Below are 25,869 nucleotides of genomic sequence, written 5' to 3'. Positions count from 1 at the left end.
CCCTAAAACTTAAGGAGAACATATACATGACTTTAGATAGACTTCCAACTCGAAATTCCTAACTTAATTAAGTTAATTGAACTTAATTAACTATTTACAAGTTGCTATGAGAATAGAATTCGATTTTAATTCTCAGTTTAATTCAAGGAAAAATTAAACTGGAATTTAATGTTGTCATTTCTCAACAAGAAAGGGATTATCAGCTACCCCGATCCTGTCTCTGTGAAACTCAAATTTACATCTTGACAATGTCTTTGTCAAAATGTCAGCATCTTGCTACTCTGTGGGAATGTACTCTAACAACATAATCCGCCTCAATACACAATCTCTGAAATGATGATATCGGATATCAATATGCTTGGACTGATCATGAAAAACGGGATTTTCAAAGAGTTTGATACAACTCTGATTATCACAGTGAATCACAATTGGATCCATCTGCTCACCAAACAAACCAACCAGGATCTTCCTCATCCAGATGGCCTCACATCCTGCCTGACTCGCAACCATGTACACCTTTATCGAACTAATTGCAATCAATCTTTGTTTCTTGTTGTACCAAGAGATTGTCGCTGACCTAATACTGAAGATCCCTCCTGATGTGCTCTTCCGGTCGAATGGACTCCCTGCCCAATCTGCATTGGTGAAACCTTGACGCTTCACTCCCTCTGTATGTTTGTACCCTAATCCATATTGAGAAGTGCCCCTAAGGTATCTCAACACATGCTTTGCCACCTTCCAATACAGCTTGGTCGGCCTAACCATCTCTTGACTAAGTTGGTTAACTGCGTAGTAGATATTCGATCGTGTGTTCACCAAGTACATGAGTGAACCCACAAGTTGCCTGTAAACAGTGGCTTCCACTACTTCCCCTGAAGTAGCATCCTCCTTCCTCCAATTACCTGCTAGAGGAGTCTCCATGGATTTGTTGCTCTCCATGTGGAATCTCCTAAGTATCTTGTTGGCATACTTGCCTGAGACACAAACAACTCCCCATCACCTTACCATACCTCCATGCCAAGAAATTAATGCATGAGCCACGTGTCCTTCATCTCAAACTCTCTTGCAAGGTCCTCCTTGCAAGCCCTGATCAGCGAATCATCACCTGTCAATATGAGATCATCAACATAAAGTACAATGATGAACAATTTACCTTCCACCACTATGTGGTACAGGTTCGCATCCGCTTCATTCTTCGTGAAGCCCAACCTGGTGAAGTAGCTATCTACCAAAGCATTGGGTGCTTGCTTCAGCGCATACATCACTCTCTTGAGCTGGCACATATGTGACTCACGTTCAAAGGTCTCAAAACCTTCAAGCTACTCTATGTACACCTCTTCCTCAATCATGCCATTAAGGAAGGTTGTATTTACATCCATATGATGTATCTTCCAACCCATCTATGCTAATAGTTCCAATATAGATCTGATTGACGAGTGCCTTGCAACAGGAGCAAAGGTCTCATCATAGTCAATCCCCTCTACCTGTGAAAAGCCACAGGCTACAAATCTAGCCTTATGCTTCTCCACACTACCATCTACAGCTTGTTTTACCTTGTAAAGCCAACGGGAGCTCACCACTGACTTGTCTTCCAATCTCGGGGCCACATCCTAAACATTGTTACAAATTATGGAGTCATACTCCTCCACCATTTCATCAACCCAAAGCAATTGCTGCACTGCTTCCTTAAAGGAAGATGGCTTTGTCACAACACATTCGTCCATAAGAGCTATGTATCTAGTGTACCTCTCAGGTGACCTCCTCTGCCTGCGCTGAGAAGTGAGTGCACCCACATTCTCCCATCCATCATCCAATAATCTGTCAGCCTCTCTGGTGCGCTTTCTTCCCTCTCTGGAAGACTATGCCTGAGTGGATGTCTCCACTCCCAGATCGTCTACATGTGGCTACTCCACATCAATCTGAGGCTCCTCAACCTTAGGAGCTAAAATCTCCTCATCCGCGTGTAGCTTAAGCTCTCTCTAAAGGGAAACTCGCATGGCCTTCTCCCCATCGGATTTGACATCCCTGCGAACCACTGTCATCCTATTGGTCGATAAGTACACCCGATAGTTGTGAGGTGTATCAATGTACCCCACAAATATACCCAACTTTGTTGTCGGCTCAAGCTTCTTCCATGCATCTTTGATCACATGGCAATATACCAATGAGCCAAAAACCCTGAAGTGACCAACATCTAGCCTTTTATCATAATAAGCCTCCTCTGGTGCCTTCACCTCAAGTATCCGATGTGGGCTACAATTTTGAACATAAATCGTTGTGTTGCATGCCTCAACCCACAAGTGTAGTGGTAGGCCCTAATCATGCAACATCACCCACGCTGCCCCTACTATGCTTATGTTCTTCCTCTCGGCCACCCCATTCTGCTAAGGGGTTATGGTGTGTCGTCAACTCTCGTTTAATCCCTTCTGTTGCACAGAAGTTCTTAAACTTGTTTGAGAGATACTCACCACCGTTATCACTTCGTAGAGCTTTAACCTTCTTCCCTGACACTTTCTCCACCAACTCTTTAAACTCACAAAACTTTGTGAAGGTTTGATCATTTTTTTACATGAAAAATATCCAGCATTTTCGAGAAAAGTCGTTAACAAATATAACATAATACCTGTGTTTGGTCGTGGATGCTATCGAGAATGGTCCACACACATCTGAATGGACTCACTCTAGAATAGCCTCTGCTCGATTGTCTCTGTTGTGAAAGGAAGACTTGGTGTATTTTCCCAAAGTACATCCCTTACATGTATCAACTTGCTCAAGCATACCTTTGGGAAGACCGATAGAGATCTGCTGCAATATCTTCAAAGCCCCATGATGCAAGTGGCCCAATCACCTGTGCCACAACTCACCAACGTCTCGGCTCTACACCGTTTCTGTTTTTTTGCTCAAAGCATCACAGTCCTCTACCTCTAGCTTATAGAGATTCTTCACCTGAATCCCTATCTTCTTTATTTGACCCATGGCTATGTGTCGAAGGAACGCCTTTCCTTTCAAGAAGATCACATCATAGCCTCTATCCTCAAGCATGGCAATGGAGGGCAAAGTTCTTCTTTAGCTCGGGCACATACATAACATTCTTCAAGGTGATTGGAGCCCCATGCTCCCTCTGAAAAGTAATCGTGTCCAATCCATTAACACTATACTTCTCGTTGTCACCCATCATGATATGTATCTGGAGATCTTTCTCCTCCAGGTCAATGAATAACTCTTTGTCACCAGTCATGTGGAATGAAACTCCACTGTCTAAGTACCATACACTTCCCATCATTGATGACACCATGCATGCAATGAGGGAAAAGTCTAATTCGAATTGAGAAGCCAAAGCCTCACCCATTGCTCCTCTTGAGGATTTCTTGAGTGGAAAATTTGTAGCAAAATGGCCCATCTCATGACAATGAAAACACTTAACTTTCGTCATGTCTTTCTTCTTACCTCCATGATAAGAATCTGATTTGGAATGGGAAGATTTCCAGGTCAATGAATAACTCTTTGTCACCAGGTCAATGAATAACTCTTTGTCACCAGTCATGTGGAATGAAACTCCACTGTCTAAGTACCATACACTTCCCATCATTGATGACACCATGCATGCAATGAGGGAAAAGTCTAATTCGAATTGAGAAGCCAAAGCCTCACCCATTGCTCCTCTTGAGGATTTCTTGAGTGGAAAATTTGTAGCAAAATGGCCCATCTCATGACAATGAAAACACTTAACTTTCGTCATGTCTTTCTTCTTACCTCCATGATAAGAATCTGATTTGTAGCAAAATGGCCCATCTCATGACAATGAAAACACTTAACTTTCGTCATGTCTTTCTTCTTACCTCCATGATAAGAATCTGATTTGGAATGGGAAGATTTCCAGGTCAATGAATAACTCTTTCTCCTCCAGGTCAATGAATAACTCTTTGTCACCAGTCATGTGGAATGAAACTCCACTGTCTAAGTACCATACACTTCCCATCATTGATGACACCATGCATGCAATGAGGGAAAAGTCTAATTCGAATTGAGAAGCCAAAGCCTCACCCATTGCTCCTCTTGAGGATTTCTTGAGTGGAAAATTTGTAGCAAAATGGCCCATCTCATGACAATGAAAACACTTAACTTTCGTCATGTCTTTCTTCTTACCTCCATGATAAGAATCTGATTTGGAATGGGAAGATTTCCCTTTCCTCTTCTTCACCTTAATCGCTAAGGCATAGTTCTCTTCATCATGAGTCTTTGATGAAGACCCATCCCTGGTGTTCCTCCTGATCTCCTCCTGCATCAAATCCGACCATAGTTGTTCCCAATCTGGCAGCTTCTCTCGTCCATTGATAGAGTCTTGATAACTATGCCAACTCTTTGGGAGTCCTAGAAGAGTAAGAATCACCCTATCATTCTAGGCAACCGTGATTCCAACACTTCCAAGTATATCACGACACTGAGTGAACTTGGTCAAGTATTTTAGAATCATCTCGCCTTTATCCATTTTGATTTTTCGAAGTTTGTCCTTTAGTGCCAATTTCCTTTGGTCACTGTTGTTATGTACAAGTCCGTCAATGCTTTCCGCATAGCATATGGAGTTTCCTTGCCATGGAGACTTGAGACAATGTGGTCTCGAACTCCCTCAAGGATTATTCACCTCGCCTTTGCCACACACTTCTTCCATTCGGCCATATTTTTTGCATTTGATGATGTTGGCTTAGGAATTTCTTGATCAACAAATTCCTTCAAGCCAGTGTCCTCAAGCACAACCTCCATTCTGTCCCTCCATGCTATAAAATTCGAGTTGTCTTCCAAAGCGTATTCGAACCGCATTTGTAGAATGCCATCTGCCGATCTTGAAGTATGTATTGCAAATTTGAATTTCACATGTAACCCAAAACTCAAAACTTCGAAATCTCCTCTAGTATATTGTCTTAAACTCTAATACCATGTAGACAATCCTGTAGATTCACAAGCTTGCAATGTACTAAAGAACATGACAAGAATCTACTTCTACTTTCAACCAACGGAAAATAATAAATCAATGAAAACAATATGAACAAGAAGAAGATAAATCAATGGCACATAACACAAGATGTATCTAGGGAAAGCCATTGTTCAAAACCCCGCTATCTGTATTGCATATATCAGAAATTTGAGGGAAAATACAAAGTTTGTTCTCACTAGAACAATTCTGCACAAGTATGCTCAACTCTCTCAGCTCATAAGCAAGCTCTTGGCCAACACTTAGCCAATTTTGCAGCTCTCCAAGCTCCTATTTCCTTGCACAATTCCTAGGATGAATACACCATATTTAAAGGGAATTCATGCTTCCAAAATTGCACAATCCAAACATAGGTCCTTTTCTGATTGCATGCATGATCTATACAACTCAGTGAATGATACAACTGATAGTACATTGCCCCTGCACTCTAGTCTCAAATGGGTCTTTCTCAGAATTTACATGCATGAGTTTCTGATGAGGGAATCTTCAGTTAACTAGAGTGACACTTGCGCAAGCACTAGTGCACCAACTGACTATTAACTCTCTGTTAGTTCTACAAACAGTTTGGAACTAATTTAATTGAACATAACTCAGTAAACTAAGTTATCTAATTTACAACTCAATTTAAACTCACACTGGACCCCTAAAACTTAGGAGAACATATACATGACTTCAGAAAGGCTTCCAACTCGAAATTCCTAAACTAATTAAGTTAATTAAACTTAATTAACTATTTACAAGTTGTTATGATAATAGAATTTGATTTTAATTATCAGTTTAATTCAAGGAAAAATTAAACTGGAATTTCTTGTGGCCATTCCTCAACATTCATTTGCAATGGAAGGTGATGGAATACAAATATTGATCTTGTCTTCCCCTGGTAAGGTCAGGGTCAAGAACCCAGTTGCGAACCTCCTCCAAAATCCCATAACCAGAATAGGCCTCACAGCAATTTGTGGTCCAAGTTTCAAGTTGGTGAATTTCATCCTGGATGTCTTGAATGGTTGAATGAAATATTACATTGACCAATTGGGCTTGGGCCTAGGCACGTGGGCGGCCCTGCAGTGAGCTATGTTAAAAAAAGCAAATATGTGCAAGTTATCCATCATAAGGTTGAAGTTAATTCTACACGTGTAGCATGGGGCGAGCAAGCCACGCCAACCGTCACCCCCACCCACAGATGATTACCCATAGTTTCCATCAGTGATGACCTCTTTTACAGCTCTTCACTCATCACTCGATCATGGAGATGAATCTTGATTTAGATTTCAAACGTCGATCCAAAAAGTGATGGAAAGTATGGGTAATCACTTCATTCATACTTATACAACACCATCCACATGGGTTTAAGCTATTAAATTAAGTAGAATAACCGCATGTGTGTATGTGCGTGTGTGTGTGTCAAAGAGAGAGAGAGAGAGAGAGAGAGAGAGAGAGAGAACCTCTCAAGTTTGCTACTATTAAACAACATTATCTACTTGAAAATAAAACCAAGCCAAAAATCATTATAAACCAAAGTAATATTTAATGCACAGTTTCCTATAATCGCCTTTTTAACTAAAAATAGGCTTTAAACCATTAAATTACACAAAATGTGTATCTATCTATATGAGAGAAACAGTGAAAACATTATCTAGATGGATAAAGCCTATAATCATTTGTTCCTTGAAAATAAAACCCTATGATAGACCTAAGCACTTCCCCACATTACAAAGATGGCACCTAGTGTAAAATAGGTGGTGTAAGGCATATAAATGGTGCAGCTAGTGCCAAGGGAATGAAACCAAGGACCTACATAGTGAGTCAGGTTACTAGCAACTTTTTGACAATAGTGGCACCAACCAATTAAGCTAACCCTTGGGGCTAAAGTATAATTAAGCTAACCCTTGGGGCTAAATATATATATATATATATATATATATATATATATAACCCTATGATAGACCTAAGAACTTCCCCACATTACAAAGATGGCACCTAGTGTAAAATAGGTGGTGTAAGGCATATATATGGTGCAGCTAGTGCCAAGGGAATGAAACCAAGGACCTACATAGTGAGCCAGATTACTAGCAACTTTTTGACAATAATGGCACCAACCAATTAAAATTGTGAGGAGATATGATTAATATTTGTCTCTTGTGTGTTAAAAACATTTTGTACATTGGTCATGCCTACAAAAACTTTTATTATCTTTGTTTTTTTCTTTAAAACTAAACATCTATTATAATATCATTCAGTTTCCAAATAAAAATCGTTTGGAATTTGGTGTTTTTTACAAAACTAACCAGTTTCCAAAGAAAAAAATTTCGAAATCGATGCATTTTATAAAATTATTCATCAGGACCTTACACTAACACAGATTCGCTTGCCAAACCACCTGCCCTATTTTTCCCAGTCACACAAGTCTCAATTTTCCATCGAATGGAATTTTCCTAGGCTGAAAGCCTTGGCATTCGAAACTAGTCGATCTGCACTTGCTAATAGGGTGATAGAAGAGATGCCTGCAACAAAGATCCATAGCATATGTATAGCAATTGTAAACCCCAAAAAACAAAAGTTAAAAATTGTGTTCTACTGATGTTTATGGAATATTATTTCCGGGCATTAGAACGAAACCCATCCATACCACCAGCTCTTATTAATCCTGCCTTCATATATATCAAGGAAATTATGTCAACTTCTTTTAGTAGCTTCAAATACTTTTTTTTCATATTGGGAAAATCTATCATAACTCCGTTTTCAAACCAGCAGTGCCACAGCAGTGGGGACAGCCATCACTGGTCGTTATCCGCGAAAGCAGGCTGACTCGTCACTGTTATTCAAGGAAAGCCATGCCACCTGGAATTACCCGCTGGTGGTCCATAAGGGGGGAAGACTTTCACTACTGTCAGATCTCTTTGGGTTTTTGACTATTAACCTGTTTTCTTACATCTGAAGAAGACGAACCCTTAGCCAAGCAGAAGCAGTTTTAAGACATACTCCAAGCCCAATGGTCTGGTCTGGTCCAATATATGTGAATGTACATGTATATTCTCCAAAAATATGACACATTTTGTAATTGTGCATTAACTAGATGAAGATAAACATATGTGAAACATATCATATGAGGCTGTCAAAAGCTCCAAGAGAATCTTTAACAAAACACTCCCGGTAATGCTTCAAGAACAAGTGACCGTTCAACCTGATATAGTAGCGAGACATATAAAAATAATACAAATGAAACCAGACTTGCACTGGATATTGCGTTCACTGTTAATAGGATTTTAAGACAACCAATATGTATGTGTTGAGGGTTAATATGCATCAATCGATTCTGGTAATTCGACTTGCATTAAGATTACTTGCCAGTTATCATTTTTTCAATACTTAATTCGTGATACTTAAAGAAAATCCTGACTCGTCAGGAAATATTATGCTATTGTTAAATGGCAACCCTGATCTAAAAGGGCCATGCTTAGTAAGTATTGTTGATGGTAGTCCAAGTGTCATAGCCAGAGTGGTAAAAGGAGGGAATAAATCCCTCCCCACCAAGGACCTGTTGACCTGTTATGGCTTGGCTGGAACAGTAGGCACCCCAATCAAGGATGTTCAGGTTAAGTCATGAGTTTCATGCTAAGTGTTGGATTGCTGGTAGCTAACCTTAGAGTTTATAGTGGCAGCCTGCGGGATTTGAACCTGGGCGTTCCCTAGGTAATCCCAGCTAACTACCAACTCCTCTAGATCCGAAAAAATTGGTATTATTTACAGCAACCCCTTGCACAAGCATCATTACAAATGAAATTAACAGCTTACGCAGTCATGACAATAGCACAAAACGTTCCATGAATAGGAATTGTGATGAATAGGTGTATAAGTCCTGCATTGAACCCCCCATCAAGTGCAAAAAACAAACATTAAAATATTTCCAAGTGCCAGAATCTGAAGGGTTTAGAAAAGGAAAAAAGAGATAACATTGTTTTTTCCTGATGTTGATAAATAATGTCCAGAGAACTCCAAACGCTCTCACTACAATCAAAAACATTGAATTTCGCAGCCGAGATATAGGAATAAATGGCATCATGTTGTATCTAGAAGGTTGCTCTACTACAAAATAGAGTTCTGCTTCACAAATCCAAAGGGAATTTGACTAGTGTCTACAATGGTGAGTCCACCTTATGTTGGGAAGCTTCTGGTTTTAAAATTTCTTTATTCGGAATTTTCGAAGACAAAAGTTACAAAATTGTTTTCAGGACCACAACCAGGCAGTTCACAAGAAACTCCTCCTAAGAATTAATTATATATTAGAAGAAAGTAAGGCTTTAACTTATTTATGTGATAGCTGCCTATGCTTTAAATTTCTGAGAAATTTTTTCTGCTCCTCCTTTACATTCATCAGCTAGCCTTTTCGTACCTTCCCTAATAGAGGATGTTAGTCCAGCCATCGTAGATCCTGTGGTTTGCTGTAAATCTTGAGCAGCTTTAGATGCCATTGTCAGAGCCTCTTGTTGGAGTTCTTGAACTCTTCCACCAGCCTCTGCTGCTCTCTGTTGCAAGCTAGTTATGAGCAACTCTGTGGCATGTATTAACTTCTCTATCACTCCCGAAATCTTCTCCTTCATATCATTAGACACTACAAAAAGGCTTTTTACATTTTTTTCTCCCACGAGAACTTCACGCATTGTTGATGACCCTGATTGCTTCTGGTCCTCTTGACGATTCTGCAATATTGACACTGCAGTATTAGCATCATCAAGCTCCTTATCAACGAGAACTTGAATGCCTTCTTTTTCCCATTTATCCCTGGCTTCTTGCAGCACTCTAGCATGCGCCCTAGCTTTTGTGGCCTCTTCCTCCACCCAAGCCCTGTTCAAGAGAATAATGCGTTAATTTTGGAAAGAAATGCCAAAAGTAATCAGGAAATGCATACAGAAACAGAATATTCAGGTAGTTTTGAGCATCTACTTCTAAATTTGAAATAGTAATACCCAGAAAATATAAAAAATGTGATTTAAAATCTCAGAAGACATGATCAGTCTTTTGAATAAAGGCCCGTGTTTAAACTTTATATAGGAACAAACTACCTTGAAATAATGAAAAACTGAAAAGTTTCAACTTCAAGATCTTACACACCAAGGATGAGTTATCCTGCATGGAACTCATTTGTCTCACAGATAGAACCAGTGTTGTGAATATAAGACATCGAAATAACTTGGTGGGGGTTCAAAAATCAGACTCGCCAAAAAAACGACAAGCATGAAAACATTTGTGTTCTTTTTTTCATTTCTTATTGACATTCTTGCCTTGTCCTGGCAATTTTTTGAAATCGCATATATTCCAGATTCCTTTGTTTAAAAATCACAACTGTTTTTAGGTGATTTAGCCTGGTGAATCACTCCAAAAGAAATCATAAATCACTGATTTATAGGGATTTTTCAACACTGATTAGAACTAAATGCCACTCAACATAAAACACACTCCTGACCCTCGAAGGGATTAAATGTCAGTGGAATATTGAAAAGAAAATCCTAAATTACCTTTCATGAAGCACTTTGGAACTCATATGTTTTTGAAATAGTACTACAGATTGCACAAAGACAATATGCTGTAGAAACCAAGTCCTTTTTCCCAAGGGAGTATATTGTAAACACAGGTATTGGACTGCATTTCAAAATGCTTTCATTTCTACCCTGAAGGGGAAGAACAGTGTTCGCTTGAGTGGTTGAATGATGTGAATTGTAAATAAGAGGTCTCAATGTCAAGTCCCCAAGGCAGCTACCTTTGTGATATGCCAACACTTGATGTGCCTGCTGAGTCAAGAGTACTATAGGCTGTGTCTACAGTTTACACTAGTTACCACCATTCAACAACAGTGAAGCCTTTGAGGGTTTCCCATGTGTGGATACATGGACAAAGAAGATATTAATGATGATTAAGTGCAACCTATTGCTTTACAAGAATCTATGAAAAGAGAACTAAGCATAATTGTAAAAGAAGAGTGAAAGAATGCTACACACCTAAACTCCAAACATAAACATCAACAATCATTAATATGATTGTAATGTATGAAATTTGCACTTTGTACTAGCCATATAAATACACCCTCAGATATCCTGTAGAGGAACTTGGACATAATGATGACCAGATCTAGATCTTAGAAGTGCTATTGTTGTGGGGAGTTTGAATCATGTACTAGACCTATCAAGACCACCCTACGACAATATGAAGCTCCTCCATCTCATCCTCACGATGACTCGCATGTGCTAAATTTTTCCTTTTGAGTGTCCCTTCCATGTCCTTCCTTCCATGGCTCACATGTGATCTTCGTCTCTCATTTGATGCTTAGTACCAAGGAAGAATCCCATAGCCTAGACCTTGGTATTGTTACCCTTTAATTGCACATTTGGCCTTGGTAAAGTTCTTATTTCCCCTATTTGCACCCCCCTCTAGTTGAGTAGACTGAATTTGGGCCTTGTGCTTCAAACAGGGACTCCTTTAGTTAGAAAGGCTCATTTAAGTCCACAAACATCCCTAATCCATTGGGGTACATTTCTTTAAAAGTTTACAAGGTCAAATATACTGTTTGCCTAGGTGGTTTGGGTGCATGCCCTGAATCTCATTTTTTCATGTCTATATTGCACATGCAACCCATTACTTATGCTGCAGAAGTAATTATGATCCTTCTATTAGAAGTTTTAATTCCGATATGTACAAGAAAAATGTGGTGAAATGCCAAAGTATTTTGGAGCTATTTGTAGACAGTGTTTGGCTCTTAAGGATCCTAAATTTGATTAGAAATTAAGATTTAGACTAAAAGTACTAATGTCCACTAGAGACCAAAGTCAGTCAAAGGGACTCGTGATTACAACCAACAACAATAGCCAAACCAACACAGAGAGATGCACAAGACCCCCAACTATTAAGATAAAATGGAATGAAAAAAGCATATAAGAGAAGCAAGACATAAAATGGCATAAGCATAGGCATAATGACCTTTGGAGATTGACCCATTCCTCCAAAGAATGAAGCTCTAGTGAAATATATTCACATATAGAGATTGAATTGTTTATTCATTGTTCAATTAAGGGTCGATTGCTTGCTATCACTAATAAAGTTTCACATTCACTAAAAGTTATTAAAATATTAAGTCAGCTGTATGGAAATTCAAACGAGTACAATGGTCTTGAAACTAAGTTGGTTAAAAATTATGTTGACCATGTTTGCCAACCTCTTAGGAAGAAGCCCAATTATAAAGCTAGTACAAATTTCCAGAGGTTCTTGGAGAATGTGGTATTGCAAAGGTTTCCATCTTCATTGAAAATTGCAACTATATTTGGCAATCGCCAACCTTATAAAGACTTTCCTGAAACTCAGGAAAAAGTTTCCTACAACAAACTGAAGCTACTTCACTAATTACAATTTTAAATTTTTTTATAGTCTTTATTCCTATGATATCCAGTATACTCTGAATTGGTTCTTGAATAATTGAATAGGATGTATGTGTAATGTCTACGTCTTAATTATTATAGATTATATTAAAATGTAAGAAATTGACAATTCTAGCTATTTTTGTATTACACACACATTATATGCCCCAAGGGTTAGCTCAATGAGTTGAACCATCCACCTAATGGAGAGGCCATAGGTTACAAGTTCAACTTTGATTGACTCCAAGTTTACCCATCATTATCATCATTGGCAGTATATATATATATATATATATATATATATATATATATATATATTCCCATTCCCAAGGGTTTGGTTCAACTAGTTCTTGCTAATGTTGATGGGCATTTGGCTAGGTCTTGTGGGGAAGCATCCATTGGGTTTCCCCACAAGGCTTTCCTTCATCTATAATGTATATATGAAAATATGCAGTGTTGCACCCACAATTCCTAAATATGAATCATATGCTATGTGCAAACCCAATCCCACCCTACTCCACAATGACATATTTAATAATGTCATTCAAGAATGTGGAGAAACATCTCTTGGGTTTCACCACAATCTCTCTCTCTCTCTCACACACACACACACATATTTGAAAATGAGCATAGCACTTGCTCCCACAAATCCTAAATATGGATCCAATGACACATGCGCACCCAATCCCACTCCATAAAAGAGTGAAAATCATTTTAAATAAAAAAGATGGAAAAGGGACACATGTGAGGCCCATGAAGCCTTCCAACAAAAAATGAAGTCAAAAAAATGACCCCAAAGGTCAAATTTCCGGCCTTTATTGGCATTTTCCATAACATCAGCAATTTTCCGAAGAAAGAAACAACCAAAGGAGAAAAAAAAAACAAAACATGATGTCACTATTTTTTTTGTTGTGTTTAACATCCTGATATATCATAAGGCTGGCGATTTTTTGATGTATTGTGATGCACCTTGAGATGACCAAGAGCAAATGCACACTTTAAACTGGGGGAATTACACCCCATAAAAAATAGTGAAAAAAATTAAACAAAAAATGTGTACAAAGGAGATGTGTTGGGCCCATGAAAGCTCCCCACCATCAACCATTGTTTTGGGAGGTGTGACACCCTGACCTTTATTTTTTATCTTTTGGTTTACTAAAAACTATTAATTTTCTTGAAACTCTGCGCACTACTTAGATCAATCACTAAAAAGTTAAAAACAAGGCAACTGAAAAATGAAAATTTACGTTCACCAAGATACAAGTTTCTTAACAATCTATAAGCAACGGAAAAACACCAAAGATAAAAACACATGCACACAAAATTGACATGCTTGTTTTACCCAAGAAACCCAGAAGGGAAAACATGCGTTATTTGTTGTGGTATTTAATTGATTGTTCTTGAGCAATAGGATCTATTACAATTCACGCTACTAGTGCAGCTAGCAATCTGTCATTGAGAAATAGTCTCGACTTGCTATGAGAATACCTGATCCCTACTCCACAATCCTAGCACACTTGGCTCCTATTTCCTTGAGTACTTGAAGCTCCTATTTCCTAGCACACTCAAAGCTCCTATTTCCTTGCGTACATGAAGCTCATATTTCCTAGTGCACTTGGAGCTCCTATTTCCTAGCGCACAATTGCTTCTCAATTATGTGCACTCTGTTGAAATATGTAACTAGGTTTGGTCTTCATAATGACATGTAATCATGATTATGTATATGATGTAAAAAGAAATAAAAATTATTATCATCATTCTTGAGGCATGGGTTTCATGCTCAAGGTTATTTGATTTATAGGTCAAGCACCCATTCAATGCTTCTAGGGCTTGTCTTCGAGTCAACAAGTCATAAGAGTCAAGGTCATGTATGGAAGACCTTTTAGGCTTGTAAAGAAAATTTTATTTGACTCAAAGACCCTCCAAGACCTTGTCATGGTGCTACAAACAAGTCAGCCTACCTAGAGGGACAAGTCGGCCTATTAGGGCACTCAAAGAAGCAGCCTATATATAGGAGCATTCAGCCTCATTCAAAGAAATACCTATCCAACAACAAGAAGTTTGATCAAGGCAAGGAGACCTAAAGAAGAGAAAGAAAAAGAAAGTGAAACAAGCAGAAGAAAAACGAAACTTTTGGATCTGTTTTGGTTTACTTCTCTTCACACGTGCAAGATCTAGGGCATCACCTTGCTACAACAAGACCGAGTTGCAAAAGAATCCGAAACTTCAGTCGAGTTTGCTATCCGAATAATCAAGGAAGAGAGGGTTGTCCAAGCGAAGAAGAAAGATAGCAAAAATCTCCATAATTCTCTCACATGACCCACCTAGGGTTTCTGCAGCAGGGGCAGAAAATTGCAGGTCAAAATTTGTTATGCACTTAACCTGCAAAAATGTAATATCTCTCCTTTGAAAAAACTTAATTTCTCATACTAAATTTCTGAGTTTGTGCTATAGTTTCAGTGAAGCATTTCGTCAAACAGTTTGACTGTGTACTGCTGTAGGTGTTTTCTTACAATTCCAACTCAAAAAATACACGCAATAAATGAAATGTACCCAAAAGAAGCTACCAAAAATTTCAAACTGATATATTTTAAGCACAGAGATTTACATAGGACTGATATCTGTAATTTCTGTCATAGAAAGAGAGCAAATAGACAGCTTCCTCTTTGTATTTACTATGCAAATAAAATGGAGACAATTACAGCAGAGGAACTGAGTACAATAGATGATTCGATGTAGTTTTTCAGTTCTTCAATGACACACATAAGTTCAGAATTTGCTCCTCTCTGTACAGCACCTCAAAACGTCCCACCAGCAATCAATATAAAGGTACCAGCAGTTGTTATAGACACCATAAGGTGGTCGTAGCACCTTCCAGCTCACCAATAATGGCTCAGACTCCACGCAGTCAGCAACATGAGCCTCTCCAAGATGATATACAGCCTCATGCAATGGGGATAGTGGCAGCCTTTGAATAGCAGTTAACTCGTTCCACCTTAACTGTGACTCAGCCCAGAAATTATGCAGCTCTCGGCCAACATTAAGAGTGAGGGATTTCGACCCTATTTCTCATTGGAATCACGCCCAGCAATTAAAACTTCTCCCTGTATCTATATTCAACCTCCCACAGTCACGAATTTGTCAAGATATGGCCCTCTGCAGAGAAGACACGTTCAGCAATCGAAGGAAGTGGCCACTGCCTGAGTTAAATGAGTGATGTGATTTCCAGAACTCATCCCAGCACCTTGAAATATGTTCAACCCCCAGAAAGGTTAACCTAACTCCCTTGCTTGGTGCCTCCACACAGTGATGGACCCCTCCCTTAAAATTTGTGGGAATCGTGCTGCATATTCTGACCTGTAGATTCAGTCACGCAAGCCTCTGCCATTCTAATTCTTTAAAGAGATCTGAACTGGCCCCACCATAAAATATGCAGCTTGCTCAATAATTTGTGGGTCCCATGAAGCTGGAGTATTTACTGATATTAATTTGCCTTGGACTCCTCATTCTCCATGAAGCCTTCAGCTTGTCATAAGAAATAGGAAAATGCAGTATAAAAATATCAAACAATTGATAAGATTGAGTACCTCAATACTTCTCAGAAAATTCGTTCTCCATTGAAGCTCTACAGTGAAATCTAAGTGACTTCACTCTCAGACTAGGGCGTCTCGTTGCAACACTGAAGTCTACTATGGCAGCTAAGGCTCCAAAGCCTCAGCTTCCTCTTCCAACTCTCTCCAAGAGCTCTCTCTTCAAACTCACACAATGTACGAATGCAGGGAGCCTCCTCAATTCCCTTCTTTAATGAGTTTGGGATGGCCTTTTCATCTTCACCTTCCCTTTTGTCTTTTCCTCTTCACCTTCCTTTTTGTTTTTCTCTCTTTATTTATTTATTTTCTTTTTATTAAATTCACTTTTAGAAAGTCACTTTATGATACTTTCACTTTATAAAGTTAAAGTGACACCCCCACTTGCCTAGGAAATATAGTCCTTTTCCCTTCTCTAATAAAGTCTCCTTAGGCAAATTTAAGTCCCCTTATCAATTATTTCCCCGCTTTAGCCTACAGGAACCACTCTAGGCTAGCGGGCTCCGTCATAAGCTTCCTATGGGGACAGGGACATTACAGAAAATAACAGAATGCCAAAAATACGAAACAATATTGCCAGAAACACAGAAATATCACATGAATTGAGACAAGTTGCAATGATATTTTATTACTCAAAAGCAGAATACAATGTTCACTTGCCTCTTCGACGAGGCAACCTCCAACAACGCAGAGCTCAATTACAATAAAACTCGATGATTCTTCCCTCGTTATCTAAGACAACTTATAACTTTATGACATCCAAACCCCTAACTACTAGTGGTCCCTTGCATAATATGGGTTAACCATTTTATTATTAACTATGGCCCATTTATAACTAATTGTGGTCCCTTTTTTATAATGCGGGTCAACCACTCAATATTATTATTAATGCGGATAACCGCTTACGGGCTTTATTGACTCAACTAACTAACTATGACTCTGACTAGGACCCTTGGGCATATTACATAGATAAAGGGGTTAGGGTTGGACCCTAGCATGCCCTCCTCCATCAAAAGAAGCCTTGTCCTCATGGCTAAAGTTGCAGAAACTATTGAAGAATAGTGGTTGGTTCCCATGTCGCATCTTCTAGATAGGTGTCTTTCCACTTGATGACGACTTCCTTGATCGTGCAGCTGTGGAGATGTATTTCACGAGTATCGAGGACCTGTCCAGGTCGGAGCCAAAGTGAACCTTCCTCATCTAATTCTGGCAAACTTGTTTGAACCCTACAATTGTTCCCCACAACTTTCTTGAGGCAGGATACATGGAAGAGGTCAGTTTGTAAGCACCTGCTCCTATACGCTGAAGTACATAATAAGGCCCATAGAATTTTGGTGCTAGTTTCTGGCAACCCTTTTCTTTGAGAGAGGTCTGCTTATAAGGTTGGAGTCACATGAACACCTGGTCACCTACTTGAAATGACCTCTCTGAACGGTGTTGGTTGGCCTGTTGCTTCATTCTATTATGAGCTTGATGTAGATTATCTTTGAGATGAGCAATCATGGCAACACAGTTCTGCAAGAGTTGATCAACTACCTGTACTTTGGAAGATCTTGGGATATAAGAAGTTGGTGAAGGTGGGAGTTGGCCATACACTGCCTCATATGATGTCATCTTGGTGGCTTCATGATAGTTAGTATTATACCACCATTCAGCTAAAGGCAACCATTGTACCCATTGATGCTACTTGTCTGAAGTGAAGCACCACAGATAGGTCTCCAAACATTTGTTGACTGCTTTTGTTTGACCATCGGTTTGGGGATGATAAGTTATACTCAGTTGGAGTTGCATGCCCTGTAGCTTGAAAAGTTCCTGCCAAAATTTGTTGGTGAAAGTGGGGTCTCGATCAGACACAATGGAAGTCGGCATGCCATGCAATTTGAAGATTTGGTCCATGAAAAATTGAGCCACCAATGTTGGGATGAATAGGTGTTGTAGAGCGCAAAAATAAGTATATTTGGAAAGTCTGTCAACAACCACCAAATATCACTGATTTGTCGCTTGACTTTGGGAGACCAGTAATGAAATCCATGGAAACATTTGTCCAAACGGAAGTAGGGAGTGGCAAAGGGTTGTAAGGTTCCCAGTAGCTTGATCATTCCCCCTTTGTTGTGTTGGCATACGTCGCATTCAGCTACAAAAGTAAGAATTTCATTCTTCATGTCATTCCAAAAGAAAGAGCGGCATGCTTATGCACAAGTCTTCTGAAAGCTTGAATGTCCTACAACCAAGGAGGAGTGAAGCTCTTCCAAGATGCTGGTTTTGAGGGTGGAGGTCGGAGATAGCACTACCCAATCCTTATAGCGAAGAACCTCATCCTTCCAAGAATAGTCCTCTGAGGAATTAGGATCTGTTCATAATTTATTAATGAGATGGGACAGAGAGGGGTGGGAGAACCATTCATGACAGGCTTCTTCAATCCAATATGGTATGGGTAGAGAGAGGGATAAAAGGGTGCCCTCATCCTCAAATTGGCGTGATAAGGCATCGGCCACTACATTGTCACGCCCCTTCTTGTAAATTATCTCATAATCATATCATAGCATTTTTGTGAGCCATTTATTTTGTTGTGGCGACGATAGACGCTGCTCGAGGAAATATTTTAGGCTATGATGGTTAGTGTGGATTTGGAAACGACGCCCCAATAAGTATGGTCGCCAAGTGTCTACTGCATGTAATATGGCCATCATTTCTTTCTCATATGTAGATTGACCCAAATGCTTGCCACTGAGTTGTTGACTCGTGAAGCCAATGGTCTACCTTCTTGCATTAATACTGCACCAATGCTTGTACCTAAAGCATCACATTCAATCACAAAAGGTTTTGTAAAGTCTGGTAGGGCCAATACTAGAGTGGAGCACATGGCATGTTTGAGAGCCAAAAAGTCCTGTTGAGTGGCATCAATCTAGAGAAATGATTTTTCCTTGAGAAGATTAGTGAGGGGTCGGGCAATACATCCATATTTGCGAACAAATTTGTGATAGTAGACCATGAGACCCAAGAATCCCCTCAAACTCTTCAAGGTTTTTGGTTGGGGCCAATCTTGCATTGCCTAAATCTTTTTCGGATCAACCCTCACTCCTTCACGGCCCACAATGTGTCCCAAATACTCTACTTCTTCCATGCCAAAGGAACACTTAGATAATTTGACAAATAGTTTATGATCTTGGAGCAGTTGCAATACCTAGTCAACATGCTAAAGGTGAGTGTCCCATGTTATGCTATAGATGAGAATATCATCAAAAAAGGCCAGGACGAATTTTCTGAGATATGGTTTTAGAAGGTGGTTCATGAGGCTCTTAGACCTGGATGGGGCATTACAGAGACCAAATGGCATGACCAAGATTTCATAATGGCCTTCATGAGTTTGGAAGGTTGTCCTGGGGATGTCAACTTCCTTCATCTTTATTTGGTGATAACCCGAGCAGAGGTCTAACTTGGTAAAAAATGGCACCATGCAGTTCATCAAGCAGATCATCAACTATTGGGATAGGAAATTTTTCCTTGATAGTGAGCTTGTTAAGGGCCCTAAATTTTGGACACATGCGCCATTCACCGTCTTTCTTTAGAACCATGACCACTGCAGATGAATAAGGGTTGTTGTTAAGACGAATAACACCAGCTTCGAGGAGTTCCTTGATGATTTTTTCAATTTCATTTTTTTGTAAAAAAAGGATATCGATAGGGGCGGACAATTGGTGATTGGGCACCTGGGAGCAAAGGGATGCTATGATCATGTTCAACCCTAGAGGGTGGGAGCTCCTTAGGTTTTCAAAGACCCGCTGGTGGCAATCTAATACTTGTTGCATATCGGGATGAATGTGAGCAGAAGTGGATTCAATGGCATGGATGGCATTAAATTGTGCTACTATCCCATGATGACCCTTTTTAAAAAGCTTCTCCATTCGTTGTGAACTTGCCTGGAGTACCCGCAATGTATGAGTGTGCCCGTTCTGCTTAAAGCTCATATATAACTCCTGGAAGTCCATTGTGATAGGGCCCAATGTGCGGAGCCATTCAGCACCAAGGACAATGTCACAACCACCCATTTCAATGGCAAACATGTGGGTTTTAAGGTGATAATCCCTCATTTTAAGCTTAATATTTTCACAGAGCCCTTCACATTTCATGGTTCCAACATCAACGATAAGGACTTGGAAATTAAATACCACCCTAAGAAAACAATGAACAACTTTTGCTACTCTCTTATGGACAAAGTTATGCGTGTTGCCACTATCAATCATCACCACTATTGGCCGATGTTTAAGAAAACCTCCGATTTTGGGAGTCTGGGGAGAAGAAATGTCGGCCAATGCATGGAGTGAGATAATCGACTCATCTGGCATAGTTGTAGTACCAGTATCTGAGGCTATTAGGCGTTCACCCTCATACTCCTCGGGCACTTCAGGGGATGGAGCTTCATCAGCAGGGTTGTTTTCAATAGCGTCGATTTGAAAGAATTTGGTTACTTGGATTTATGTTTCGAGGAGTATTTGTCGTCACAGTAGTAGCAAAGTCCTTGTTTCCTTCTTTCGGCCATTTTTGTCGACAACACCTTTTGAACCTTAAGTGTTTGGGTGGGGCTCATAAGCGGGCTGCAACATGCCCGTGCGACCAAATTTGGACCATTGGATTGGCCATTTAAAGCGACTTCTGCATCTAAGGCCTTGCGACATGCTTCCAACCAAGTAGTTGGGTGATGCATTCAAACATGGGCTTGGATGGCTTCCTTTAGGCCACTGATGAAACATTCCAAGTAAAAGGCATCTCCTAGTCCCTCAATCCGGATGGCCAATTGTTTGAAGACTACAATGTGGTCACGTACTATACTCGTTTGCCTTATCTTAGTGAGACAACCCAAAAAGTGAGATTCCCAATCAAAGCGGTCACAAATGGCTTTAGAGAACATGGTCCAAGTTGACCTCCCTGGATAGCATTTCTGATGTCGCTACCATCGCTCGTGGTCCAAGTAAAGAGCGCCAACATGTAGTTTAGTTTCATCATCCCAGATATTGTTAAGGTGGAAATATTGTTCCATTTGTGCCACCCATATTGTCGGATTGGTGCCATCAAATTTGTACATGTCCAGCTTCGGTGTCCAATGGTTCGAATATTGGTGACCTCCATGGAAATGAATGTGATGGTTGGATTTTCCTTCTACATGTGCATCCACACTGTGTTCTTCCCCCATGGGTTCACAAGACTTGGTCAGGGTGTGCAATACTTGTGAGAATTTGTCGATTTTGTCTTCAAATGATCCTTGGAATTCACTGATTTTTTTCTCGAGGGCCTCAACTTTTTCCGAAGCCATAACTTGAGACCGGGAACCGTACATACACTAGCCCTAGTCAATTTTGGGCTCACTTAAGAGTAGTATGGTTGGAAAGAAGGCAAGCACAAGAGCATAGTGATGTGGGTCACTTGAAACCAGGTCGGAAAAAATTTGGGACCGCATGTAAATTGGGGGCTTACAAGTGAATGGTACCACTGCAATCAACTCTTCGTACTAAATCTGATGGGCTAGGTCTCTTGCAAGCATCCTGTGATGGAGTTTGACTCCCGAGTCCCAGTTGATCAATACTGCGGTGGCTGAAATCCAAAATGCTTGATACTGCCAAATATCCTGCAAAAATTGGGGTTGGACTCTAGTAGCAGAAACCCAAGGTCTTGGCACTGCAAAATGTGCTACGACAATTTGATTTGGACTATGGTAGTGTAAAAACCACACTTCACAAAGAGTCTGATCTACACTGTGAAAACCTCAACTGTTGAATCTGATCTGTATGGTGGTAGCAAAACCCCAACTGCTGGATCTAATCTGTACAGCGACAACCGAACCCCAACCGCTTGATATGATTTGTACAGCGACGGGCGAACCCCAATTGTTGGCTCTAATCTAGAGGGAAAAAGGGGGACGGGGGGGTGCGAGCTTCAAATAAATGAGGGAACTATGGTCACAAGGAGTGTCAAGTGCTACAGATCGCAATATACGCAGGGGTCCAACAATAGTACTTGGCCCAATCTTTCAAAGCACTAACTAAGGAGAATCGACCGTACCCTTCGTTGTACTACCCGACTACCCTATTGCACGTGCGAGTAATCTCCCCGAGTGTTGTTCTCAGTGCACTGTAGCAGCGAGACGACCGACGACTTATCTAAGGTGAGGCTTCAAGTTACCCTGGGGGGATTTCAATATACCCAAACTTCAAAGGTACATGGAAGTGCAGTCTGTGTGCGGTTCTGTCTAATGCGCTACTACTCTAAGACGTACCCAAAGGGATTACAAGGGAGTCCAACAACCATGACCACATCTTGTAGATACTGCATGCATGCCTCCCCAAATCCACAGGTTTATGCGCTCAACGATAGATCTCGTGGTTACATCGGAACATGCCTCTAGCCTAAAAAATAATACCCAAAACTGGAGGTACAACTGGCCCTTGAAAGTGCTCTGATACACTTGTTATGCACTTTACCTGCAAAAATTACAAAATGCCAGAAATACGAAACAATATTGCCAAAAACACAGAAATATCACATGAATTGAGACAAGCTGCAATGAAATTTTATTACTCATAAGCATAATACAATGTTCACTTGCCTCTTCGAGGGTGCAACCTCCAACAGAGCAGAGCTCAATTACAATAAAACTCCATAATTCTTCCCTTGCTATCTAACACTATTTATACTTTTATGACATCCAAAACCCTAACTACTAGTGGTACCTTGCATAATAAGAGTTAACCACTTTATTTATTACCTATGCCCCATTTATAACTAATTGTGGTCCCTTTTTTATAATGCAGGTCAACCACTTACAATTATTCTTAATGTTGATAACCGCTTACGGGCTTTATTTGACTCAACTAACTATAACTCTGACTAGGCCTCTTGGGCTTATTACATAGATAAAGGGGTTAGGGTTGTACCCTAATAAAATTGTTGTCTAAGGTTGAGGTCTGAAGTTTAGGTCGAAGAAGAAATTGCAACAGCTAAAAGGCAGAGTTGACTTGGTTTGACTTGGCAAGAAGAGGAAAGGTTTGACTAGGTCTTGGAGGAGTCTTGGTCAAGGGTCATAGGTCTTGGAATTCATCATTTGAAGTTCTATAAGAAGAGAAGAATTGTTCTATAAGAAGATAAGAGTTCTTGTGGGTTTTCCTCTCAAAAGGAAAGGTTTTGGCCCTAGCTGATAGCCTATATCTTGTGTCCTCTTGTCTCATTGTTTTTTATTGTTTTGATAGTTGTTTGATGATAAGAACACTAATTATAATCAAGTGAAAGAAGAAGCTAATCAAGTAAGTAAAACACATCACAAACAGTTATCAAAGTAAGAGAAATCACCTAATCTAGCTGCCATAGATTTCTCAACACACTCCACACACAAAAAATGATCTATGTATTATGTGCCTTCATCCTTCTTTTTATAGATAAAAATCGATGCATGCAAAGAGGCCTTAGTCAAGTATAAATTCACACTAGTGCCACAAGCTTCTTTTGCTAGTTAATTGGAGCAAGTCCCAGTTACATTTGGTCTAGCTCTTAGTTAACTAACTCGAGTTCCTCCTTGATTTCCTCTAGTTGTGATTGCGAGTTAACTAAGGGCTCAACTTGTTCTCTCTCCAATCAACACTGAAGTCTTAACTCGTTCTAACTCAACTTGTCACTGCCACCTCATCACGTAGTCCAACTAAAGAAGACTCCAACTAACTAAAGCTCTAACTCTACGCATGCAAACTTTATGGCCATTCCAGTAAACTTGAAATCAACTCATAGAAAATGAAGTCTATCTCATGAACTCGCATTCATGCTAGAGAGACTAAGTCGAGGTCTTCGCTGAATAAGGCAATAGCCAGAAGACCTTCCATTGCTACATTTTCAACATTCCCTCCTAGCGAGGAATGGATTTTGTACAATTCCCAACTTATTTCTAAAGTATAAGAAAATTCCTCTTGCCAATGCCTTAGTCAAGACATATGTTGCATGCTCCTCTGTTGGAATGTACAATAGCTTCACTATCCCTTTCTGCACACAGTCCTTAAGATGATGATCCCTGATCTCGACATGCTTAGAGTGATCATGAAACATTGGATTCTCAGAGAGCTTAATGCAAGTCTGATTGTCACAGTGTATCAATGTGAGTTCCATCCTCTGCCTAAAATGTCTCACAAACAACTTCCCCATCCAAATAGCTTCACGCGCTGCCAAACTAGCAGCCATGTACTTAGCCTCTATTGAACTGAGTGCAACTGATATCTACTTCTTGTTGAACCAGGAAACAGTTGTTGACCCAATGCTAAAGACGCAACCTGGAGTACTATTCCGATCTGTAGAGCTCACTGCCCAATCTACATCTGTGAAGCCCTCAAGCTTCACTCCATCAACCTGTCTGTACCATAATCCATAATTTGTCATGCCCCTGAGATATATCAAAACATGCTTCGCAGTGTTATCTGCTAGGGCACTGACAAATTTTCCAGAAGTCAACAAGCACCTGTGGACCATTTATCTCTCTTCTTTCTACTTTCCTTCTCTCTCAAACTTCGCAATGTTGCGGGGAATTGTATTAAATGTCGCTAGTATGATGACCTTTTGTAGAATGCTTAGGCGACTTGGGACTCAATCGTTGAGTGAGTACACTCCAGAGTGTTTTTTTTTCACTTAGCTAATTATTCTTGCTTTTTACGATGACTAATTCACTGAGTTTTTTCACTCACCTACCTCTAAAGCTGGAGTGACAGCTCGGTGATTGGACCCTAGGTCCATCCTAGTGCCTAGAGTTGATGTATATTACCATACTAGGACATATCTAAAATGTCGCAAAATTTGATTAGGTTTTGATAGGATTTTTTTAATTTATTAAAAATTCCCGCAAGACAGGAATTTTAATTAAATTACTAAAAAAATTGTAAATAAGTGAGCCAACAAGATGTTGGAGGCATATAAGTACTTAAAACTCATGCTCTACACCCCAACATTCTTCTAAGGTCCACTTTGAGGGTCAAAAATGACTTCTAACCCCTCAAAACCCATTTTTCCTATGTTAGTGGCATAAAGTGGTGAAATTTTTTAAAATTTTAATAAATGGTGAACACAATAAATGTGTCACCAAGTGGAAATGACATGGAGATTCCAAAGTCAAGTCAAAGATCGATTGTTTGCTGAGTTGGAGGCCACCTTGGAGGTTCAATTTCCAAATCCATGATGAGATCAAATCAGTTGTCAGTTAGGGAGCTCAATTTTCCACATCAACAAGCTTGATTCCATTCCCTGACGCTCATGGATTTGGTGGGCAGGTCAAGGATCAACATTTCCATATTTTGTGGGAGTTAACTCCCAGGTCTCCCTCTAATCTAGCTCGACTCATCCACACAGCAGATACGTTGCCAATTTGCAGCTCCACGTAGCCAATTAATGAATTGATTATGCTGCCAATTAGCAGCTCCACGCAGAGACAGGTTTTGGGTGGAAGATCTGTTGGAATCACTCCCAGATTTCATGGAAGCTTGCCTCCTCTCCACTGTAGTCATTCCCACACATGGCATCAACAAAAATCAACATTGATCTCTACGGAAGTATACAACTAGCATTCAGTGACTCACTCCTGCGCTAGGCATTTAGGATGTCATATCTACAGCAGTTTGGTGACACTCACTTCAGTGATCTCTACACTTGGTGGGTTCGATATGCTTTGGGATCATCATTTCTTTGGCACTTGGCATCTCTTCTCTCATTGGGATTTTCTCCCAAAACCCTATATATGTAACACATGGGATCCATTTTTCTCATGGTTGGGAAGCTCATGCTTGGGTATATGTTGTTGAATTGTCTCATGATAATAAAGAAATTCGTTGGAGGTTCTATCTTGGCTTGATGTTGGTGACTCTTCTCT

General features: G+C 39.9%; 1 protein-coding gene across 2 annotated transcripts in view; it reads right to left on the bottom strand.

The window, feature by feature from the left end:
- Positions 1-8,916: 8,916 nt before the first annotated feature.
- Positions 8,917-25,869, bottom strand: part of LOC149186576 (oxidoreductase/transition metal ion-binding protein) — a 126,655-nt gene continuing 109,702 nt past the window's right edge. For both annotated transcript variants that reach the window (XM_089411028.1, XM_089411029.1), the window contains one exon: positions 8,917-9,832. In XM_089411028.1, coding sequence (XP_089267154.1) covers positions 9,313-9,832 — 520 coding nt within the window. In that variant the 3' untranslated portion in view covers positions 8,917-9,312. The remainder of the gene's footprint in view (positions 9,833-25,869) is intronic.

Source organism: Pinus tabuliformis, chromosome 3_1 (assembly GCF_031772625.1).
Source record: "Pinus tabuliformis cultivar Carrire ecotype Pingquan chromosome 3_1, CPIR1, whole genome shotgun sequence".
NCBI classification, from domain to species: domain Eukaryota; kingdom Viridiplantae; phylum Streptophyta; class Pinopsida; order Pinales; family Pinaceae; genus Pinus; species Pinus tabuliformis.
This window is presented reverse-complemented; position numbering and strand designations above follow the sequence as displayed.